Raw genomic sequence first — 23,359 nt, 5'->3', positions numbered from 1 at the left:
TATATATATATATATATATATATATATATATATATATATAAGACACTAGTAATAACAGTACTGGCTTAATTTGACTAATATACTGGCAATGGACTTTTGTCAAATGTTGGACAATTCAGTGTTTCATGTCTAAAAATATATTTTTATTTAAATTCTCAGTATCTCTGATAATTATTAGATGAAAGATTTTACCACCATTTTGTCAGATCATTTTATGTAAAACTAACAAGCACACAGCATTATAATACAACTTAAATACATTTTGAACTAGCAGGAAGAGAAGCTTCAGCAGAGATCATTTATATTGTGGCGGGGAACAAGTTGGGGAAAATGTACTGAAGTTTATGAATATTCTAATGTCAAGAATATTGTTATTGATTCAGAATTAACACCTTTCAGATCTGCCTCTTCCTCATTTATTGCTGTAATGTGAGAATTATTTCACCCAAATGGATATTGTTGATTTGGAATATGAGGCCATAAACGGCTTGCAATACATGAAATTGAAATTCAAAGTGCGGATGTTCTAAAAAAACATTTTTTACACTCTGTCATAATCACTTTACGTCTTTCTTTGTCTCAAAATGGGACGTGAACTCTGTAAAACAAGCAGGAGCCCAACACATAAAAAAGTGCATTGATTGCTTGTAGGACATCTACAGGCAGTGTGTCCATTTTAATGTCCAACATATTTACATCTCACTCTGAGGCTTTGGCACAGCTTCCAAAGATATCTGGCTCATTGTCGCTGCAGTAATTAACACAAACAGGAGTCAGCGAGGTTTCTGTGAATAACAACAGGCTGCGTGTTTTAACTGTGACGTATAAACAGTATGCTTGTTTGTTTAGCAGAAATATTCTGATTGCATTGAGACAGATTATGTGATTTGGTGATCAGGACGAGTGTTTACACAGTTACATGATTGTGATCTGAAAGATTTAATTTCCATTTGCATTCAGTGTTTTCTGAGTGTGGTGTCACGTGTCCTTACGACCAGGATGTTAATAACAGACAAGAAAAGGGGTTAGAGTGATTTTTCTTTTAAAAATACCATTTGCGCTGTTACTATTTTTTTTTCTTTTCTTTAGCATAATAAATAAACCATTTACCTTTTAAAGTAAGAATAATGCTAGGAATTAAAAATGTTAGGTGCACCATATAAAGCGTGAAAAACAATATTTCAATGAGAAAAACATTAAATAAAACTCATTTCAGCATATTTGGTTTACATCACTGGCTTCAGTGTGACTGCTGGTACATGAACTACTTTATTGTGACATTTCACATGAATAATAAAGACATATTTTCATACAGTGCAAGCTATTAACTCACTGATTTTTTTAAAAAAGTGTGTCATTTAAAGAAAAAAAAAATCTTACTGACCTTTTTAAGCTGAAATGTGGTTTGTAGCGTTCTCAAGTGGTGTCAGACAAGGTGCATGTCATGGCTAATGTGAATCAACTGAAAAATAAATGTAAATATTAACACATAATTTTTCTTTTTATATTTGTGTAAACGTTGCAGGGCTGTTTGAAAAGATCTCTGTGGGAGGACTTGATACATAAATGAAACATAGTGGCGCTTCGTCTGCGTATGACTTTCACACTCCATGATGTAAACCTGACTGAGATGAAATGGAAACACCTGTTTCCAGAAGCGTTGGCTTCTGACTCTTCACAGTGAGGCTAAAAGGACTCTCTGACGAGCGCTGCGAATGTTAAGAGCTGACCGGGGACATCAGTGGATACCACTCAGGCTCTCTCAGCTTAATAACACTTCATAGTGTGTAAATAATAAGAGGTGAAGTTCTTCTTTTCAGTGATGAGGCCCTTTAGATTGTTGGCACCTGTCAATATTACCTTTATATCTTGTATGCTTAAAATCGTTTAGACAGTTTGTTTAAAGCTTTTGGCTTAAGAGAAATAAGATGAAACAAAAAAAGCTTTATTCTGTGTGTGTTATAGCAACAGAAGGACGTTATGTTATCTACCCATTGTTACGAAAAGCAGAAAATCCTGTATAGACGTGTGTTTGAGTATTTTAGCAAAATATTTCATGAACCAATAGACATATTTGAATAAAACTTTCTGAAGGTAATTATTGACCACACATCGGTAACTGATTAACGTTGGGCGTCAACCTGATTCAAAGATGTGCACCTCAACTAATCAAGCTCAGCAGTCTCACTAAATGAATACAACCCTGTCACTGTGCAAGTACTGAGCTTGAACTATGTGTGGTTGTAGCTGAGAGTCAATCCTAACCCTTTCTACAAGCACACGTTGTGCAAAGCGTTTGCCTAATAACTTGGCAATGAATGTTTGGGTCAACCCTGTTGTTGTTGTTTTTTTTAGCAAAATATCTTATAAACCACTAGACAAAGTATGACGAAGTTTTCAGAAAGTAATCAGTGAATCTGCACTGTTTTAACTTTTGGAGTGAATTCAATTCTAGGTGTTTACTGCAGCTAATCAACATCGCTGGTAGATAAATGACTATAACTCAGTCAGTTGAACCATCCATCCATCCATCATTGCATCATTCCATCCATTCATCCATCCATTATGTTTACCCGCTTCTTCCTTTTCAGGCTGCGGGGGTCACTGTGTCCATGTCCAGCTAGCAGGGACACCCTGGACAGGTCTCCAGTCCATCACAGGGACACATAGAGACAAACGAGACAAACAACCATTCACTCTCTCTCTCACACACCTAGGGACAATTTAGAGTTACCAATCAGTCTAACATGCATGTTTTTAATCTGTGGGAGGAAACTGGAGTACCTGGAGAAAACCCACGCATGCACGGAGAGAACATGCAAACTCCACCCAGAAAGGTCCCAGGCTGGGATTTAGTATGATGACCTTCTCGCTGAGACAACAGCTCTACCAACTGATCCACCGTGCCACCCCAACTGAACCCATATTAAACTAAAATGTGGCGTGGTATTGGCTGAAAGTCCTCCCCAACACATTGTCCTGCAGTTAACAAAATGTGCAAAATCTTTGTTTAACAATTTATCATAAACTTCTGCAGGCAACATACGTTTCTTCAATGAATGTTTTTTTTTAATTTTTTTATTTAAGATAGAAGTTTGAGGATCTGGACATGTGTGCATGCTTCTATGTAAAACATGAACAAGTGATGTGGTGACTGGTACTGTCATCTCAAAGCACAAGTAAGTCCCACACTCAGCTCATGATTAATACTTATTTCTCCTCACAGTTCAAAAATGTGAATGTCACGTTTGTTGGTGACTAAGTTGATTTTAGAAGTGGGTTTATTCAGGTTGTCTGACTTGTACAGCTCTGTTTTGTCTTGGCATCTTGTTCTGCTTGAGTTGTTCCTCTTGTCAAATAGCAGCTGTGATGGATTTCATTATCCTTGCGAACCTGAACCTAACTCAAACGCTTATAGAAAATGAACAAATTACCAATTTGTTAACTAAGAATCTCTGAAGCCCCAAAGACGACAGCGCAGAAACAGTAACGCTGATACATGGAGATCAGTGTATCTAATTTTGCATAATCCTATGTGGCATACAAACTCCAAAGGATCTTATTTTCACTGTCAGTATGTCCCGGAGCTAAGCTATGTCACACTTTATGATAGCTACCAATCCCACACATCCTCGGATGGTGGTCTCTCTGTACGAGAGAGAGAAAAGTATTTCTGTGTGAAATTGATACTCGGGCAGTTTTACCTCACTGAATCACAAAACAGCTGCCAATAGCAATCATTACACGAGCTCAGAGTGCATGTAGTGTGCATGTTGGAGAGTATAATACACAGCACGTGTGTGGGTGGGAGAGGTACATTGCAAAAGAGGGCAGAGAGACAGCAGTCATGATGGCTTTGATTAGTACACCTCAACATTGATTATTTCACACTTTTCCTTCATGTGAAAAAAAAAAACAAGCTAGAAATCTGATGAGTGTAAATGTTCAACCACAGCTTGCCACTGGATTGCTTTTTTTCTTATTTAACAATTGCAACATAAAATCTGCTGTTTTCCTTGTTTGTACTCATGTTTTGTACATTTTGACCATCGTTGCAGGACTATGCAATGGTGGTTGGTTTTATTGTAGTGGTTAAAGTGTATATGCACACACACACACACACATGCACATTTTTGCAAACAAAACCTGGTCTCAACCAAAATAATGAGCGAGTTAAAAAGTCTTCTAAAAAAGCTGAGTCTTGCTGCGCCACAAACGGAGGAAAGTATGCAGATACTTGTTAGACGTGACATGGATTTTAACAACCGTTTGCTTTTTTTTTTTTTACCGTGTTGTGGCCCTAAATGTTGAACTGAAATATACCCATATATGTTTATAACTATAAATATAAGGACACTTCAAACATTGCATTGTGTTGTTTGCTGCATTATGCTTATTTTCTAAAGTAGCTAAACTTGTGTGATATCCTTGAGGTTGCAGGTCTAGATGCAGTTCACAGTAGGCACTGCCTGAATGGGTTCCTCCCTAATGCACATACCGGGAATAGTCCAATTTGAGCTATTTTAGACCTTTGGTGAAGTTTTAGTCATGGCTGATTATGCTGTTTTATTGGATCATCTTGAGATTTGCATGTGTACTTTGGGGTAAGCATTAAGTTACTTAAGGAGCACTCTTACTAACAGATCTTTGCCAATTATAGAAGAAAATACCCTCTCTCTAAATTTGCTCTTATCACTTTCAGGCCTCATTTTCTTCTGTCTCAGCATGCACTCTCACGGCTGTGTCATTTGCAGATTTCTTTTTTAAACTGCTTGGAGTACTTTCACTCTAACTTCAGAGAAACACGTCTCAGTGGCGTGGCATCTTGCAGCACAGTTTATTACTAGAGCTGTTTGTACTGCCTCTATAGTGGCCATCAATTTAACAACAGGATTTTCTTTTGCCTTTGATCCATCAGTTCAGTCACGACTTCATTTAGAGACATTTCATTTGATAGACATGCTTTGAATTTACTAATAATCTTATGTACTGCACTGTTGCAAAACCTGACACTGCAGGTGTGAACAAGCTCTACAAGAATATGTATATTTTAGTGAGCTTATCTTATTTGAGCGTTCAGTATGTACAATTATTTAAAATGTGTTGTTTTATAAATCACGCTCAAGCCTGAAGATAAAACTGCAGCAAGAATCTTAAAAAGACAATACTTCAAAGTTGGTGTACTTACTACTTCTTTTCTAAATAAACAACTGTGTACATTACATACATTGTCTCTCAACAACAACAAAAAAAAAAAGAATAAAAGAAATGAAACTGTGCAGATGACCTGACTGAACATTGTTGGATTTTTTTTTACCTGTATTATTGAGCATGAACGTTGATTTTCTAAATGAATGTATACTTCTTTAGTCCATCCATGAGTGGCATTTCAAAGGCCTGTGAATCTTTGTGGATTCTCAAATGTTGCACATGCAACTGCTCTTCAGTCGAATATAAAATAAAAATTTAAACCAAATAAACATTAGCTGCCAAGCCACACCTCTGCAGCCAAATGCACTGCTGCAGAAACTGGAAGACACTAACTCACTTTTATTGTTGTGAGCTTAAACATATAAAGAGTGCAGATTATAGTTTCAACATAAATGTCATTCTTTCTTCCCTGTTTTTCAGAACAAGAGCTTGAAAAACAAGCTACTCTCTGGGAACAAACTTTGCAACGCCTATGCTGAAGAGGTAAGGATTTTTAATTAGAGTGCTCTGTCTTATCACAGGTGTAATGGTTTCTTAGATCCGGCCAATTGTTTGTTGATCCCTGAATTAGTCCAGCTGGAGAGCAATGTGCACAGCTCGTTTTCTTGTGAGCAAGCAATTCAACAAAATAAAACAAAGCATGTGACACCTTAAAAAACAAATACATTTGTTCAGCTGTGAGGGGAATTTTTTTTTTTTTTTGAGAAAATCACGAGTTTATTAGATTTGATTAGGTATTTGAACAAACGAACATTTGGTGCTTTTTGAAAGATCTGTCATTTATTAAGAGCAATGTAGAAATAATCCCATTCTATGAAACAAAACACTGACTACAATTTACAGTAAGGCCCCCCTTATATAAGGCTGATAAATAGCTTATAGATAGGTTATTAATTCCTCTATAAACACTTTATAAATCATTAATAACTGCTTATTATGTGTTAATTAATGGTGACAGAGACAAAACAGACCAGTCTCTTGCCAAATAATGAGCCACATCTGTTCACTTATATAATCCATCTAGAGTTGTTATACTAAACATTTCACACTAAGTTACTACCTGTAAGCACAAATGATTTGTAAACATATTTCTTTAGCATACAATATTGTACTTTATCACTGCATTATAAGTATCTACAACTAATATTACATCCTAAGAAAAACAAGTTTACAACTGCTTATTGTGCTTACAAGGTAGTAATTTACTGCATTTATATATATATATATATATATATATATATATATATATATATATATATGTATATATATATGAACTGTTTATTTGCTATCAATAACAGGAGCCTTATTGTAAAAGTGGTATCAAAAAATAATTAGTAACACATTTTTTCCCAGTGTTGTTACAGCCTGGCTCTAGGACCATAACAGTCCCAATAGTAGTATTTTTCTGTTTTGTTTTGGTTTTTCAAACCAAGTACAAGTACAAGTACTCGAACGGATACTTGCTGATAGTGTCAACTGATACCGAGTAGTTAAAACTTAAACGTTACACAACATTTCTTTTTTTAGGAACACAGGGAAGAATTAATCTGTCTTAAAATCACCTGTGTTTCCCTTAAAATATATTTAAACTCTGAACATATTTTTTATTTTTTGTCCCCACTTACCTGCAAGTGGAAGAGGAAATTACATCCCTACTCATGAATGTATTATCAAGCTAAAGTATTGGGTGTTTTTATGAGTAAAAGTATAATTACTTGACGTTATTAATAATGGGACACCACCATTTTTTTTAAACTTTCTTGTGGTGAGATCATCTCTTTTTTTTTTTTACTTTTTTTTTTTATCAGTTCTTGAAACTTTTTCTTCTTGGTACACATTCCATACAGTCAAAGGTGAACAATTGTTCTGTTTCTTGACTAACTGCAGCTAAAATGCTTTTTATTCTTTCTATCCATCCATCCATTATCTTTTACCCACTTCTTCCATTTTGGGAAACGGGGGCCGCCGGTGCCCATGTCCAGCAATCATTGTGCGGGGGGCGGGGGACACCCTGGACAGGTCTCCAGTCCATCACAGGGGCACATAGAGACAATCAATCAACCTTTATTTAGACAGGTAAATCCCATTGAGCCTCGAGGACTCATTTACAAGAGAGACCTGACAAACAACCATTCACTCTCTCACTCACACCTAGAGACAATTTAGAGTTACCAATCAGTCTAACATGCATGTTTTTGGTCTGTGGGAGGAAACCGGAGAACCTGGTGAAAACCTACACATGCACGGAGAGAACATGCAAACTCCACACAGAAAGGCCCCCAGACCGGGATTTGAACCAGCAACCTTCTCGCTGAGAGGCAGCAGCTCTACCAGTTGCACAACATTTTAATTTGAACTTTCACTTTGGTCAGATTGACCTTTGTTGGAAATCTGTGCCACACATTCGTTTTCCTGTAGAACGATGTAAAACACTTTGAAAGAATATTGACGCCTGACGTGCGTGTATCTCAGTGTCTACAAGGTTTTTGTAAGAAGTTCTCATGCAGTGCTATAGTCCTTTCCCTTCTTGTTCCTCTTCTTTTTCCCTCCGTCAGTTCAAACTAGGTTATACAGACAAGCACACACACCTGCTTGATTTTGGCAGTTCAGTGACTTTCAGAGAATCCTGTACTTAATAGTAATCCTTTTGATGGCTGTGCAGAGCAATCTGAGGGGCCATGGTTGTAGTGAGAGTAGCTTTGAGTGAATTTCATCTGTGTCATTTTTGCTGTCACTTTTCATCTTTTTCTGCTTCAACTCTGCTGTCAGGTGCTACAGCCAGCCCCGTCCACCTGGTTCACATCCTCATTGAAGCCTCAAGCTCTTTCTTTTTCTTTATTTTCTTTTACTTTTACCAGCCTGCTGACCAAAGCCAATGCTGTAATTTGGCCATGAAGTGTCATGCAAGGCTGAAGGTCTGGCAAGCATCTTGATGACATGCTCAAATCAGGGCAGATACAGCTGTGTAATTGTGAATTTTATAGTCATGCAGTCGTTCAGTTGGGGGTCTGAACCTTTTACTGTGTCCGAGTCGAGATATGTTGAACGTTTAAAGGCTTTGACAAAATACATATATACATTAGATACATTACATACATTACATACATACATTATACATACATTAGAGTATTGTTGCTGACAAGGTAATAAATTCACCATTTAATCAGTGAATGTGACTTGTTTAACTGGTCTTAGGTTAACTTAGATGAGATGCAGCTTGGCCTGTATTAGTACAGATACCACTTATTAATTGCCCTTACATATTTGCTTTGTGTTATTATTATTAACTCCAGACTTGAGTAATTCAACAAAGTTAAGTCAGGTCCTCTGAACACTTTTGTTTGTTGAAATGTTTCATCTTTCATCCACAAGACTTCATCAGTCCAAGACGAACGTTTCAACAAAAATAAGCCATCCAGAGGACCTGACTTAACTTTGTTGTATTTTTTTTACCTGCTTTACTGAGCATGAACTTTGATGTTTTGAACCACTTTGGCCATAACTGCCTCAAACGAGTCGACGGGACTCCAGAAATCAACTGAGCGCCATCAAACTGGTTGACCCACCATGTGAAGGTGCTTATAAGACTAAATTTGTTGTGGCTCCTCGGACTGATGAAGTCTTCTGGATGAAAAACAACATATTTCAACAAAACTAAACCGTCCAGAGGACCTGACTTAACTTGGTTGGATTTTTCTACCTGGATTATTGAGCATGAATAACTTGAGTAATCTTTCTGTTCACCTATTTTTAGTTAGTTACAAATGCACAATTTTCATTTTATGTTATATCAACATAGTTTACAGTATTAAATATGTGCCTGTAGGAGCTAACACTGATTGCAATTGTGATTGCAATACTAACTGACATGGACTGATTGATCAGCTACAATTCTTTTGAAGATCCAGTTTTGGAAATCACAGTATGCAGCATTTAGAGCGCTTTAGCCGTCCTCTATATGAGCTGATTTTCAACTAGCCCCAACCACAGCTCTCCTTTTGTTTGACTTAAATAATGTAATGGCTGTTGTCACTGATGCTGCTCTGTTTTGTACCCCAGGGGTTTCTTGCCTCTGCCTGTCTAAGGCATTGCTTTTATGCTTATTTAAGGGTAAGAACAGAGCGGAGCCGAAACACTAGATCCAAAGTGACAAAAATTTGCAGCTGCAATTGCAGGTGCTTATACCTGCTGTTTGTCTCCCGCGTTCTGTGCAGAAATAAAGCAGTGGAGAACGTAGGATTTATTTATTTTTTTTAAGTCAGGACTTGCAGGGACATCAATTTTAAATAGGACAGTTTAAAACAAGCAGTACACAGATGTTCCTCATCACTGAGGGGTTTGAAAAGTGAATGTTTGTAGTTTTCATGAGTGTTTTCTGGACTGGAATTGAACAGGAAATGCAAGTAAACCTTAATGTTTTTGGTGCAAGATATCCAAGTGTGTGGAAATTGCATTGTGTAGAAGAAGTGAGGTTTAAAAAAAAAATTTTCTTTTATTTTTTCTTAACCAAGGCAGCACAGAGTGGTGGATTCTGGCAAGTAGAAGGAGCAATTTTATCCACCACAATGTCCAATGGCGGAGCCAAGGGGTGGCTAAGGGTGGCCTTGGCCATCTAATTAAATCTTTGACCGCCACAATTATTGGAAGAAACTAAACTTTTAAGCAATATAAAAACTAAAAAGCATTGTTTTCTCAAATGATCAAGGTGGCTGGTTTATATATGGCACAATGTCAGACGGTGGCCATCTTGGATTCTGACTTGGCAACCCAAGTTTTGATAGTGACTTTTCGTACTCCTAAATCTCACTTATTTTTCCCAAGCATCATGCTCACAACATAGAGAGATGGACAGATGGACACAGGGTGGGGCGGACTCAAAATTAAATATGAAATGTCATTATGCTTTGAAATATTGCCAAGGTAGCCATAGCTATGGACTACACTTGCTTTGAACGTTTTTAATAGATTTGTCCTCTGGCATGTTAAAAAGAAAAAAAACAACTTTTCAGTCATATTTGAAAGTAAAAAAAACTAATACTTTACAATTTCCATTGTCCCAGTGAACAATTCACAGTGAATAAAGCCATTTGAGGGCATAATTAATTTCATGTCATGCATCAGGAACAACAGGAGAATTATATTAGTGGGAAAATCCCCACTGGCTCCAACAGCATCAGCAATAATGGACTAATCTGTGTAGTCAACAGTACATGAACACACAGCTCCAAAGTCTTCAAAGAGAGCTCAGGGTTTGGGAGCTTTGATGTTGAAAAGCTTTTCATCAGCCCTGATGTCTGCTCCGACTCTAAGGTTACTCTTTCATTTCCAGAGAGACAGAAGAAATTGGAGTTAAAAATTCTGGCCTCTTTTCTATCAGAAATCCTCCAGCTGAACATCTCTGACATGTTGCCAGCTAATCTTGTCTGAGCCATCATCACACATTCAAACCCTGGAATGATGATGGCTGGTGGTTACACGCTGCAGCCTGTCTGATTGGATTGCTTTAAGTGTTGGGGGGGGGGGGGGTGAACAGGGTCCTGATTGAAGCTGTGGGTCACTCTATACAGGGACTTTTGTTTTAGTTGTTTTATTTTATAGTGGCAAATCTATATATAACAGTAAATCAAACAGTGATTAAATGCACTACAACTAGAGACATTGAATTGCCTGTGAAAATGCAGTGTGAATGCTCATTGCTGAAGAACTTGCTGAAAAACTGCTGAAATTAGCTAAAAACATGCTGATATGTAGCTGAAATGAAACAACAAGCCTAAGTTAGCAGAAGAAAGCTGAAAACATGTTTGCTGAATTTGGTTAAAATAAGCAGAAATTAGCACAAAAAATAATTGTAAATTAAATAAAGAAGCTGAAATAAGCAAACAAAAAAAACAGCTGAAAAGTACTTAAAAAGGCAGAAAGAAGCTTAAATTACCAGAAGGAAGTGGAGAGAGCACATTTTTGTTGAGTTAGGCTGAAAAAAGTTGAAACGAGCACAAAACATGTCGAATTAGCTAAAAAAAAAAAAGCTAAATTAGCAATTAAAACAGCTAAATAGTAACTAAACTAACAGAAAAGCTGAAACGTAGAAATAAACTGAAAGGAGTATAACAAGCTGAAATTAGCATAAATAAGTTAGAAGAAGCACAAATTTTTGTAGATAGCTGAAAGAATCTGAAAGGAGCACGAAACAGCGGAAGAAACATTTGAAAGTAGCTGAAAAAATGTTTATCGTATTTTCCGCCATACGCATTGCACTGCCATATGAGTTGCATCAGTCCAAAAATTCTATTCAATTCAGTTTATTTACAGTGCCTTGCGAAAGTATTCGGCCCCCTCAAACCTTTCAACCTTTTGCCACATTTCAGGCTTCAAACATAAAGATATAAAATTTAAATGTTTTGTGAAGACTCAGCAACAAGTGGGACACAATCGTGAAGTGGAATGAAATTTATTGGATGTCAAACTTTTTTAACAAATAAAAACTGAAAAGCCAAATCTACAATGGAATGGTTCACAAAAGGTTGAAAAGTTTAAGGGGGCAGAATACTTTTGCAAGGCACTGTATATAGCGCCAAGTCACAACAGAAGTTGTCTCAGGGCACTAATGTTTAATAAAGTGGGAGAAAAAAAAAACATAAATATGTTGCTTCGCCGTATAAGTTGCATCTATTATGCGTCATCGACCACAGCATCCTGGCCACCAGGAATGTGGGCATGTGTTGTGCCAAAAATCGATTGGCTACCAAATGGCAGCCACAGGAGCGTGCACAGGAGGACTTTAACTAGTATTTAACAAGTCTAAAACCTAAATACAGTTATTTGTTTGCTTGAAAGTATAACAAAGGTGTGTCTCAGTCTAACTATTCCTTGGTAAATGCACTTTAATGGTCAAGTCAGTTGTAGGAACGCGCAGAGGGAGGATTCGCTGTGCATTTGTTCAAAATTTACCATGATAACCACCTAAAAGCAATTATTTGTTTGCTCGACATTATAGTAAACGTGTGTCTCATTTGACCTTTTCCTTAATAAATGCACTTTAATGGTCAAATCAGCTGCATTTCTCCTGGGCAGCGCAGCAAAATGTAGCTGATTTGACATTTGATCCAGGAGTTCCGGAGCGAGACGAAGGTGACTTCGTTTCGCAAACCAAGTTTCTCATTAATAGCCACTTTTACATAATAATGAGACACTTGGCTTGCCATAATATACTTGGGGGCCCTCTAGCAGCTGCAAAAGTTAATGTTTAATATTTTTCATGTCAAAATGAATGAAATTATCAGATCTTGTCAGATTTTTTTTATTTTTTTTATTTGAATTGAATTTGAATCTCACCCAAAAATTGGGTTATAAATATGGGGGGAAAACGTACAGCATATTAGTCTCTTTGGTGTATAAGTCACAGAACTTGTGAATTTATGCAAAAAAGTGCGACTTATGCGGTGAAAAATATGGTCAATTTTGCTCAAAGAAGCTGAAAGAAGCTGAAAGAAGCTGAACCAGCGCAAAATGTGAAAAGAGCAGTAAAAGGGTGTAAACAGATCTAAAGATATGAAAGATGTAAAATGAGCTAATTTCAGTTACTATGAGAAAAAAAAATGGCAGAAAATGCAAAATATTCCAAAAAAACTAAAGTTGCACGAATACCAAAAGTCATAGCAGGATTGTCCTGAAAGAGCTGAACCTTTTTGATTTATGATTTGTTGAAATAGCACAAAAATTGTGGCACAAGAAAGGTGCAGAAAAACATACGCAAGAAAAATGGATCACAGTGTGAATGCTTCATAATCATTCACACAATGATTTTGCATGTTTGGTTAATATGCTAAAACATCTCATTCTGAGTACTGTTTAGGACGGAGCTCTGCTTTGTGTCTGGATGATTATTTCTGAGAAACTGTTGTCAAGGCTGGTGGGCTTAAGATCTTAAGGAAGCAAATGACTTCTAGACTTTTTCTTGAGCACAGGTAGATAGGGGTCACTGTCTTCAATTCCCTTAGCAGACTTCAGCTTTTGAAGTAAATCAGTGAGAGGAAATTGTTTCATGCTTCTGCTTTAATCTCAGAAAGTTCTTTATGTTTAAAGGGGAAGGGTTACAGACTGAACCAGTGATCAAACTGTAATTACCGTAGACTGACAGCAAGAGATGGTCTCAGAGGCTGGAAAACAATTGCTAAAGGTAATTGCAAACAGCATTTTTCTATTACGACTTTTTTTTCCCCGTTCGAACAGTGAAAGTAGTTAGCTTTGCTGGTGGAAGCTACATACTTTATCTGTGTCTCAAACTTTAAATCTGTTTGCAGTCTTGCTGCTACATTGTTTCTAAAACTACAACAGTTCTTGCTTCTGCGAGATGTTTTCTATTAGTAGATGAAAAATGGAAGTTTGTATTGTTGGTTTATTTGTTTGGTTTATTTCGAACATGTTAACTGTACAAAGACAAGTTGTCTGTCAGTTGATCATATCCAGCAATCCTTTCAGTGATGCAGCTATTTTCTCCAGATTTAGATTAATTGCTCCTTTCAGTGTGTGTCAGGAGTAATTGTGTGGTTATTTATTACCTTGATTGGAGTCCAGTTTATGCTGTTCACTGATATTTTTCCAGATCCTCCATGTTTTTTTCATGACAAGCGCTCTAGCTTCCTCAGGCATCACATTAAGTTTTATGAATACCTTAGAGTTTGTAGTCCAAGTGTTTTGTAGATTTCCCAGTTTCGTTAAGTTCTTTACTTTCTGGGCTATATCAGCGTTCTGTTTGATGAGATGTTCATTCATAAAGACGTTGGATACGTTTAGTTTCTTGTGTAGTGATGTAGCTGTTAGCTTCACTACTAATTAATTATTCTTAAAGCTAGTTTAAGCACAAAGAATATTAATCGTTCAATTACAACGGATTCTTTTCTTTTTCGAGTTAAATTTCTGTTATGTGACCAAGATAACTTGTGAGTGGATTGTTTAATCAGTGACATGAGACGCCATTTTATCTTTGACCCATCAGAATAAATGCGGCCATTTATTTAACAGAATCAAAATTTAACATCAAACATGTACACATTGATTTGCTGATCTGTTTCTGATTAATACATTTGGCACGATTTACTAGACAAGACAACAGATCATTACTGATTGAGACTGATTCATCTCTGAAGGCATCTACAGTAGCTTGATTTACTGGCGAATAGGGAAGTTTAAAGAGAAGGAATAGATTTAAGGAGGAAGTTTAGATGTATGAAAGTTATGTGTTGAATCAGAAAATTGCACTCTTCCTCCGACATCCAGCTCAGCCCTCCGGTACACTTCAGGGCGTCAACGGCTTGTTACCTGAGATGGTGGATACCTCCACTCCGGAACAAAGGTCCATTGGCACGCTCCCTTTTCAGCGTCTCTGGTTAGAGTATCTGGGGTCGTCAGAAATCGTGACGAGGTACCCAGTTCAACCGAATAAGCTTCCTTAGAAGTTGAGCTTTTAATGCTCGGGTTGAGTCACAGCCGAGGCAGGCTGTGACTACGCTGGAATGGAGAGACCCTTGGCACATGGTCAAATCCATCCGCTACTTAGTTGAGTCTCATCTTCGACTGAAAGTTCCAGCAAGACTGGAAAGCCTCGGAAGACTGGAAAAGAATGTGAAGACTCCAAAAGATGACAAAGACTAAGACTCGTGAAGACTAAGACTGAATAGTTCCAAGAAGTGTTGCCTTTTAAAGGGTATCCACTTCCTGTTACGTGGTACTTCCTGATTGGTTGAAACAACCAGCAGGGGTTTAGTTTTAGTGATGTCAGAGGGTCACTAGGAGTCAGGAGACAGCAGGAATGTTTTAAAAACGGTTAGTACAGACAGAGAAATATTATGAAGAAGTTAGACAAAGCAGGTGCCAGCTAGTTCTTATTTACTATCTGAGAGTTTTAAAAACAAGGCACTTCGTTCTCATAACTTGTCTCTGACTTTCGACCGACATCCACTACTCCTCATTCAGACAGAAGACTAAATGCACACTTACTTCGTAAATAGACATTTAACTGTATGATCAAAGTCTAATGAGGTTTAAAAATCATTAATACTGTTTCATAGTTGATTTAAATGAGTGGTTCACTTCAACATTTAGAAATGGTATGAACTAAACACACTTTTGATTATCAAGATATTGTAAAATAGTAATGGTAATGTAAAAAGAAGAGTGTTCTTTCAATTGATTAATTCAGGATACAATTAAATAGTCTCTTGATGAGATAATTTGTATTTCTGGATTCAAATCAATGAAATAGCAGTTCCTGTCCCATGAAGGTCCTCAGAGACAGATTGATGTCGAAGGTCTAGTTCACTACAATTGCATTGTTTCAGCAGCAAGTTCTTGTGCTCTCTTTGGACAAACCTGACAGTGACAGCCTGCTTGCTGTGGGTGTTTCTCCTTGGCAGGGTGTGGCATGCCTCGATGTTGGCACAATCCAGATACATGTCCCTGGACTGTCGGAGTGTAGCCACCTGCTGCTCCATGTTGAGATGCTCAGGAGGTTGGCATGGCGGAGACCCAGGCATCCTTAGCAAAGGTTGTGTCAGTCAAAGCTGGACATCTTTTCCTTCTTCGTTCTTCTGACAATGCTAGCTAGCTGGTTGAAGAAAAAAATGGGAGCCGATTGCTCGGTCTTACCATGATTTATACGGACCGGGGGTGGGGCCCACACAGCCGGTGGGCGTGGACTAAAGTTTTCAGTGCTGCACTGCGCACGGCGGGATAAACCCACTAACGATAACCTTAGAGGGCAAAGCCTATACGAAATAGAACTCTTTGACAAACACACCTGTTTTCACTGATGTTTAGCACAGTGTTATTTGATTTAGTATTTTCTTGGTTTGTGTTTTTATGTTTTTCTTTTGATGCTAGTGATTTTTTTCATTAAATTCCTGCCATTGATTTTTATTGTTAAGCACTTGGGTAACAGCTGCTGTTTTTAAATGTGCTTTATAAATAAATTTGGCTCAACTTTAACTAATCAAGTGTTAACCTTAGAAACATTTTGGCTTAAAATTAACTTTGTCAAGTTTTAATTAAATCTCCTTAAACTTTAAGTTAGATTAGATTTAGATACCCAATTAGATATCTACATATCTATTCAATCAGTTAATTTCAAGTAAACAGGGAAAATAAACATTTAGTTTTTGTGTTTTTTTTTAATATTGGTGTCATCTCTAAGACCTTAGACTAGATCAGATTTGCTATAAATTGAGTTTGAATAGACTATAACTAAAATATTTAACAAGTCATTCTAATTATTATTTTTTTTTAAAAGTGAGACATATATGTTTGTTATTATTGTTTATTTTTACTTTTATTTTTATGGGCATAAATTACAATATATTTTGATGTTAATCACTTTTTTAAAAATGCATCGGTTTAATGTGTGGCTTTTGTTTATTTTGTGAGGTAAACTCAGTCTTTGTCCATCTTCCATCCATCTGTCCATTCATCTGTCCATACATACATACATACATACATATATCCATCTGTCCATCCATCTGTCCATCCAGCCATCCATCCATCCATCTGTCCATTCATCTGTGCATCCATCCATCCACCCATCCATCTATCCATCCATCCATCCCTCCATCTATCCATCCATCTTCCATCCATCTGTCCATCCATCCATGCATACATACATACAGCCATACATAAATACATCCATCCATCCATCCATCCATCCATCCATCAGTCCATCCATCCATCCATCCATCTGTGTAGCCATCTTCCATCCATCTGTCCATCTCTCTGTCCATTCATCCATTCATCAATTAATTCAATCCATACCAGCCATACATCTATTCAATCATCCATCCATCCAATCCATCATCCATCTATCATCCATCTTCCGTCCATCTGTCCATCCATCTTTCCATTTATCCATCCATCCAAAATTTAACAGTTGACATTACTTATTGTCACATTTAAAAAATAACAACTGTTTGGACCTCTGAGTGATAATAATTTCTAACAGCCATTGTGAATGTGTTTATGATGCAGATATGATGATGATTAATGATATCTTTCAGACGGTTTGATTGGACAGCTTGTTTAAACTCAGTTTATTCATTAGAGCAGAAAGAGCATATTGGATTCCATTAGATGATATGTGGGTTAATACGACTATAAAAAACTTTTGGTCTTCCAATTAAATTAGCCTCAATCACAAAGAAAAGTTAATTAATGTGTCACTATTTGCACTGAATTGAATCCTAAATGATTTATAATTAATAAAGTGATGAAGGCTTTTTTGAAGTCTGTTTTTAATGGAATATAAAAACTACTCCGAGGAGACGAGCAGTTTGTGTGCATACACAGTAATATGACTGAAAATGACTTTAAGAAAACAATTTTATAGACTTGAAACAGACTCAGTGAAGAAAACAAATGACATTTGTCTGTCTCAGCTCAGTGTTTACACACCTTTCTAATACCAGAACACAAGACATGCATAATTCAAACTGTAGAAAAACTTGTGAAGTGAACATTTTGCTGCCATAAATTTCTCACTATTTTGCTTTTTATTCAGTTCATTAGCTAAATGCCATGGAGCATTTCTAAGTGTGCTCAGAAGGAGAATCTGATAATGCAAAAAATCTTGACCCTGTGTCAAAGTTACGTCCGTTTGCCAAAAGACTGAGACAGATGATATTGGCGAAACCTTTTAATCTCTTTTGTATCTGCATGAGTTGATCACGTACTTCCCTCACTGTCAAGAGTTTAGTGCTGCTACAGAGCCATCGGGTTATTAAAGAAGGTTATTTCACTTCAGTCTAAACACTGTCACCAAAGAAATTTTATATTGCTCTTGCATTAGGATTTGATGGGAACATCTATAACTGCAAACTGTCCATCTTCTACTTTACTCATCAAAGCAAATCTGAAACACCCAGGATTTGAGAGGATTGTCTGTAATGAAACATTTCAAGATGAATGCCCTTGTGTAATTAATTATATATAAAATAACCTGTTGATGTGATTATTAAGGCAATAATGAGCTTGGATACAGATATTTCTATTCTCTACTTACAGAGCACCACTCATTACAAAAAAAAAATAATAATAATAATCCAAGCACCTATTAATCAGAAGATTACAATGATCTTGCATGAATGGACTTGCATGCAATCTAAAGAACAATGCAAACCAGCGCTTAGTGTTTAAGACACAAGAAATAAACTTATTCATCGGTTTTGATAATGAATCGGGAGTTCCAAATTGTGATCAGATTTAAAAACAATATTATTTATATGAGGGTTTAGTTTAGTTTAGTTTAGTTTAGTTTAGTTTTGTTTAGTTTTGTTTAGTTTAGTTTATCGAACAATGTTAAGTCAGGTCATTTGATTTTATACCTGGATTACTGAGCATGAACTTTAGTGTTATTTTATTTTATTTTATTGTTTACAGGTATTTGTCATATGTAGCTCAACACAAGGTCAACAATGCAATGAAATGCTCAGTACGAGAAGAACCATCTGGACTCGCTAAAATAAATAAATGAATTCATTAAAAACACAAGAACTACCAAAGCATGCAACAAAAGTACAAAACTAAGCATCAAAAGTTAAATAGAAATACAACATCTACAGCAGCATGGTCCTTTTAACAGAGTGGTGCTGTTGGTAATGAGGTTTTCTTAGCAACATGGTTCTGTTAGCAGAGGTTCTTCTAGCAACATGGTACTGTTAGCAGTGTGGTCCTGTTAGCAACATGGTCCTGCTAGCAGCATGGTACTGTTAGAAGTGTGATTCTGTCAGCAGAGGTTATTTTAGCAACATGGTCCTGTTAGCAGCATGTTACTGTTAGTAGCACGTTATTGTTAGCAGTGGGGTCCTGATAGCAACATGGTACTGATAGTGGCATGGTACTGTTAGCAGCATGGTCCTATTAGCAGCATGGTCCTGTTAGCAGCATGGTACTGTTAGCAGCATATTACTGTTAGCAGCATGGTCCTGTTAGCAGCATGGTATTGTTAGCAGTGTGATCCTGTTACAACATGGAACTGTTAGCAGCATGCTATTGTTAGCAGTGTGGTCCTGTTAGCAACATGGTCCTGTTAGCAGCATGGTATTGTTAGCAGTGTGGTCCTGTTAGCAGCATGGTCCTGTTAGCAGCATGGTATTGTTAGCAGTGTGATCCTGTTACAACATGGAACTGTTAGCAGTGTGGTCCTGTTAGCAACATGGTCCTGTTAGCAGCATGTTACTGTTAGTAGCACATTATTGTTAGCAGTGTGGTCCTGTTAGCAACACCGTACTGTTAGTGGCACGGTACTGTTAGCAACATGGTACTGTTAGCAGTGTGGTCATGTTAGCAACATGGTCCTGTTAGCAGCATGGTACTATTAGCAGCATGGTCCTGTTAGCAGCATGGTACTGTTAGCAGTGTGGTCCTGTTAGTAGCATGATGATAATAATGAATGTGGTAACGGACCATGACTTCCGTCTAGAACCGGGTCTGACAGACACAGAACATCCACATTTCCATATGGAACCAAACTGTTCTGTAAAGTTCGGTCCAGGCAGATAGAGGATCATGGAGACGGCCACCATGGCAGACCTGAGCCTGAGCCCGAGGCAGGAAATGGGCCAGGAACTGAACCATGATGGCAGGATGTCAAGGCAGCGAAAACACAAAACTCTAAAAGTGTGTCGCGGTCACACCCGTAGTGTGGGTGTGCAGTGCAGACACAAAAAAAGTTAAAACACAAACATCAGGAACAACAAAAGAGCGAGTCGAAGTGGAGCTCCCGTCAGTGCTGCCATACTGCAGTGCACGTGCCACGATCCCCGTGTCCAGAATCAAGAACAGTTCAGCTGTCCTCCATTAAACGCAGATCTGCTACACAGATGAAAAACGTCGAAGCCAACTAAATACATTTAAATGTTTCCAGTGTGTATCTGACGAGGATTTGTTTAAAAGAAAGTGCATCTAAATAATTAAAATATTATAACTAATCATGGTTCACATTAATTAACAGTTCAAATTGATTGATGTGTTTTTTTAACTGTAAAAATAACGTGTTTTTTTTTCTTCTAATAACTCGAATATAAAACTACTCGCATTGTATATAATTGAGTGAGTTTCTCATTATTCATTTCCAAGTTGCTGCGTGCAGCTTAAGTTGAACACAATGAGTTTCTTTAGCCTTCCAGGAGGCAGCCACAAGATGATGTGTAATGATGTTAAATGCCATGTAATATTAGAATGCCTCGGGCCTCATCCAGGAATGAGAAATCAAAGCAGTTTCTGCACATATTTTGTTTGATGTTTGGCAGCTTTGATAATACGTTGTTTTGGGAGATGTTGTGTTCCCAGCTGCAGTGATATATCCTGCAATACAATTAATTTGTCCACGGGGAACACACAGGAGCAGAATCTATAAATAAAATAAACGTGTTACCGTGCTGGTCTACTTCATTCACTATTCACATTGAATAAATCAAATTACTCTGACGGAAATGATTGAAATAGAATATATGGTTCAGCCAGTATGTTTTTGGGCTGTCAGGCTGTCACTGGTTTGCTTCGGCAAGCATGTTTCAATCAATCAGACACACTTCACAAACACCGCAATCTGCTTTAGCAGGAAGGGAGATAGAAGCAGTCTGTGATGCAGCTGCTCTACAGCTTCATTTTCACAAGCAAAGTCATGCTGAGGATGACTGAGCGCTTTTGAAAACCTACCGCTGCTCATTTGGACTGAGTCAACTGTATCTGTGTCTGCTTCCATTTTTCATCCACCAGTGTTGCAGCACTGTGTTGTCCTAAATGACGAATTAACAATCCTATTATATTCCAGTCAAATATGATAGTTTTAAAAGTTTCTTTATTTTTGGAAAATAAGTTGTTTAATGTGATCTGATGAACGTGAGATTCCTTGATATGTTTAACACAAGTCATCGCAACAGATTAAATACAATTCGATTGCTTTAATTTAGTTTAATGTGTTTTGTTATTACATCATGCATGACTGATCATTAGATCAGTGTTTGAGATGTTAGATGTGCAACTTTACCTTCAGCAGATGGACATTGTTCCTTTCTTGCATCCTCAAAGGCAGTTTTTGGAGTAAACACACACATACACACACCACTCATCTTTTTCGGCTTCCATGGCAACACCCACAAGAATCTGTCCCCAGCAGAATGTTCCCCCACAGGAACTACACATGTTGACGTCCTCGCAAACAATTGTGCAAAATATAAAACTTTTCTCTCAGCTTTGGTGCGCAAAGGGTTTTTGAGGACTTGCTTGCAATTCATTCTCACCCAGCAAATTATATAATTTTAAGAAGGCCATATATTTTGGATTGTGATGAAGAGTGGGTCCAGAAACCTGATGTGAAAGAAGCCATAGAAGAAGAAGTGTCAAACGTTAAAAGCAACACAGAAATAATTCAAGCCTGACAAGAAAAAGGGTCATACTGTACAGAGGCTGATGTTTTGTTCCATCAAAAAATGGACAATATCTTGTTTCTGTTATGCTGTTCAATTTTTATCTACATCCTGGCCCTCTGTTTTCTTTTCACTAACAAAATCATGTCGGTCATTTCTCATAAGAACCCAAAATCATGTTTTTTGTACCAATTCTTCAAAAACATTGAAATTGTCTTAAACCAAACACCTTTGATACAGTTCAACATCTGGTAATCTATGATAAATAGCACATATTTAATTTGTGAAACTGTTAGTCAAAGTCATCCATATTGCATATTATGCTTCATTTTTTTAAACTCAAAAACAAGTTTATTATCTGAGTACATAAATCAGGCCATAAAAAAAAAAAAACATAAAATAAAATTGTGCTTTTCGTAAGAAAATAATTTCATAGGAGCATCTAATAAAGCAATAATGGGTGATATATGAAATATCAGACTATTCTAAAGGTCATTTTTGACACAACACAAAACTAGTTAACAAGAAATAAGCACAAATTGAGGGTAACGTGTATAAATAAGTCAGTGAATTAATATGTTTGTACATTGTAAGAGAAACGTGTTGTTTACAGATACCCTAATGCAGGTCTAGATTATATTTTATATTAATAACTTATATAGAATGTTTTAAAATAACCCACTGTAGTAAACCTTTATTATTCCTCAATTTCGCATTTCCCTCACAACATAATTATGTTCATTGAGCCAATAAAATGTAATTAATTTGTAGGGGACACAGTCTCCAACTGTTAAAAAAACAGCTGCAAAAATACCCATTTGTCATGAGTCTTAAAATTTTACTGGCATGTAAATGAGATTGAGTCTTAACTTTGTTACAGCTCAATGCTTAGTGGCTCAACCACGGGCTGACTGCAGCATTCCATTAGAAGTAAAGAGAACAAAATCTTTTTTTTTTTGTAATGCCCAGCTTTTGTTTGAATCACAACCTGTAGCCACGTAATGCAGGTCATCATGTTTTTTTTTTTTCTGTGCTCACATCCTAACCAAGCCACTTTCAAAATAATGACCACTAGAGCCTGAAAATCATCAAAAGCAAACAGAAAAAGAGAGCGAGTGATAAATAAAAAGAGAGACGTGGCGCGTCGTCCTGTCGCTAAAGGATTTGACTTAGATCTTGACAAGTGAACATTTGTAGTTTTTGAGATGAGTGTTTTTCTGGACACGAATTAAGCATGCAAGTAAACCTCAATGTTTTTGTTGCAAGATATTCAAGTGGTCAGGAGCTGCACTGTAAGAAGAGGTCTTTTTGTGTGTGTGTGTGTGGGGGGGGGGTCTGAGGTGGCACAGAGTGACAAATCCTGACAAGCGAAGGGAGTGATTTTATTCACCATCAGATGCAATGGCAGAGTCAGGGTGTGGCCAGTGGTGGCTTTGGCCACCATAAATGATCCTTCAGCCACCCCTCTGGCAACAGCAATCATTTGAGGAATCTATACTTTTAAGCAACATAAAAACTAGAAAGCATAGTTTCCACAAATGATCGGGGATGCCTGTTTACAACTAAATATGATGGTGGTCATCTTGGGTTTTGGTGTGGCAACCCAATTTTTCTAAAGGAATCTTTCTTTCGTCTAGATGTGCACACACACACCATAATGGAAGTTGGTACCTCATTTTACACATAACTCAAATTATCACGCTCACAACATGCATGGACAGATGGACATATTTCCAATT

General features: G+C 37.2%; 1 protein-coding gene across 1 annotated transcript in view; it reads left to right on the top strand.

Moving 5' to 3' along the window:
- The window catches only part of luzp2 (leucine zipper protein 2), a 273,258-nt gene that overhangs the window by 198,054 nt on the left and 51,845 nt on the right, over positions 1 to 23,359 (top strand). Inside the window, exon 6 of the mRNA XM_037691960.1 lies at positions 5,632 to 5,694. Within this exon, the coding sequence (XP_037547888.1) occupies positions 5,632 to 5,694 (63 nt within the window). The remainder of the gene's footprint in view (positions 1 to 5,631; positions 5,695 to 23,359) is intronic.

The sequence above is a fragment of the Nematolebias whitei genome, chromosome 2 (assembly GCF_014905685.2).
Source record: "Nematolebias whitei isolate Nwh7 chromosome 2, NemWhi1, whole genome shotgun sequence".
NCBI lineage: Eukaryota > Metazoa > Chordata > Actinopteri > Cyprinodontiformes > Rivulidae > Nematolebias > Nematolebias whitei.
The sequence above is the reverse complement of the archived record's forward strand: the minus strand, read 5'-3'. Positions and strand labels throughout refer to the sequence as shown.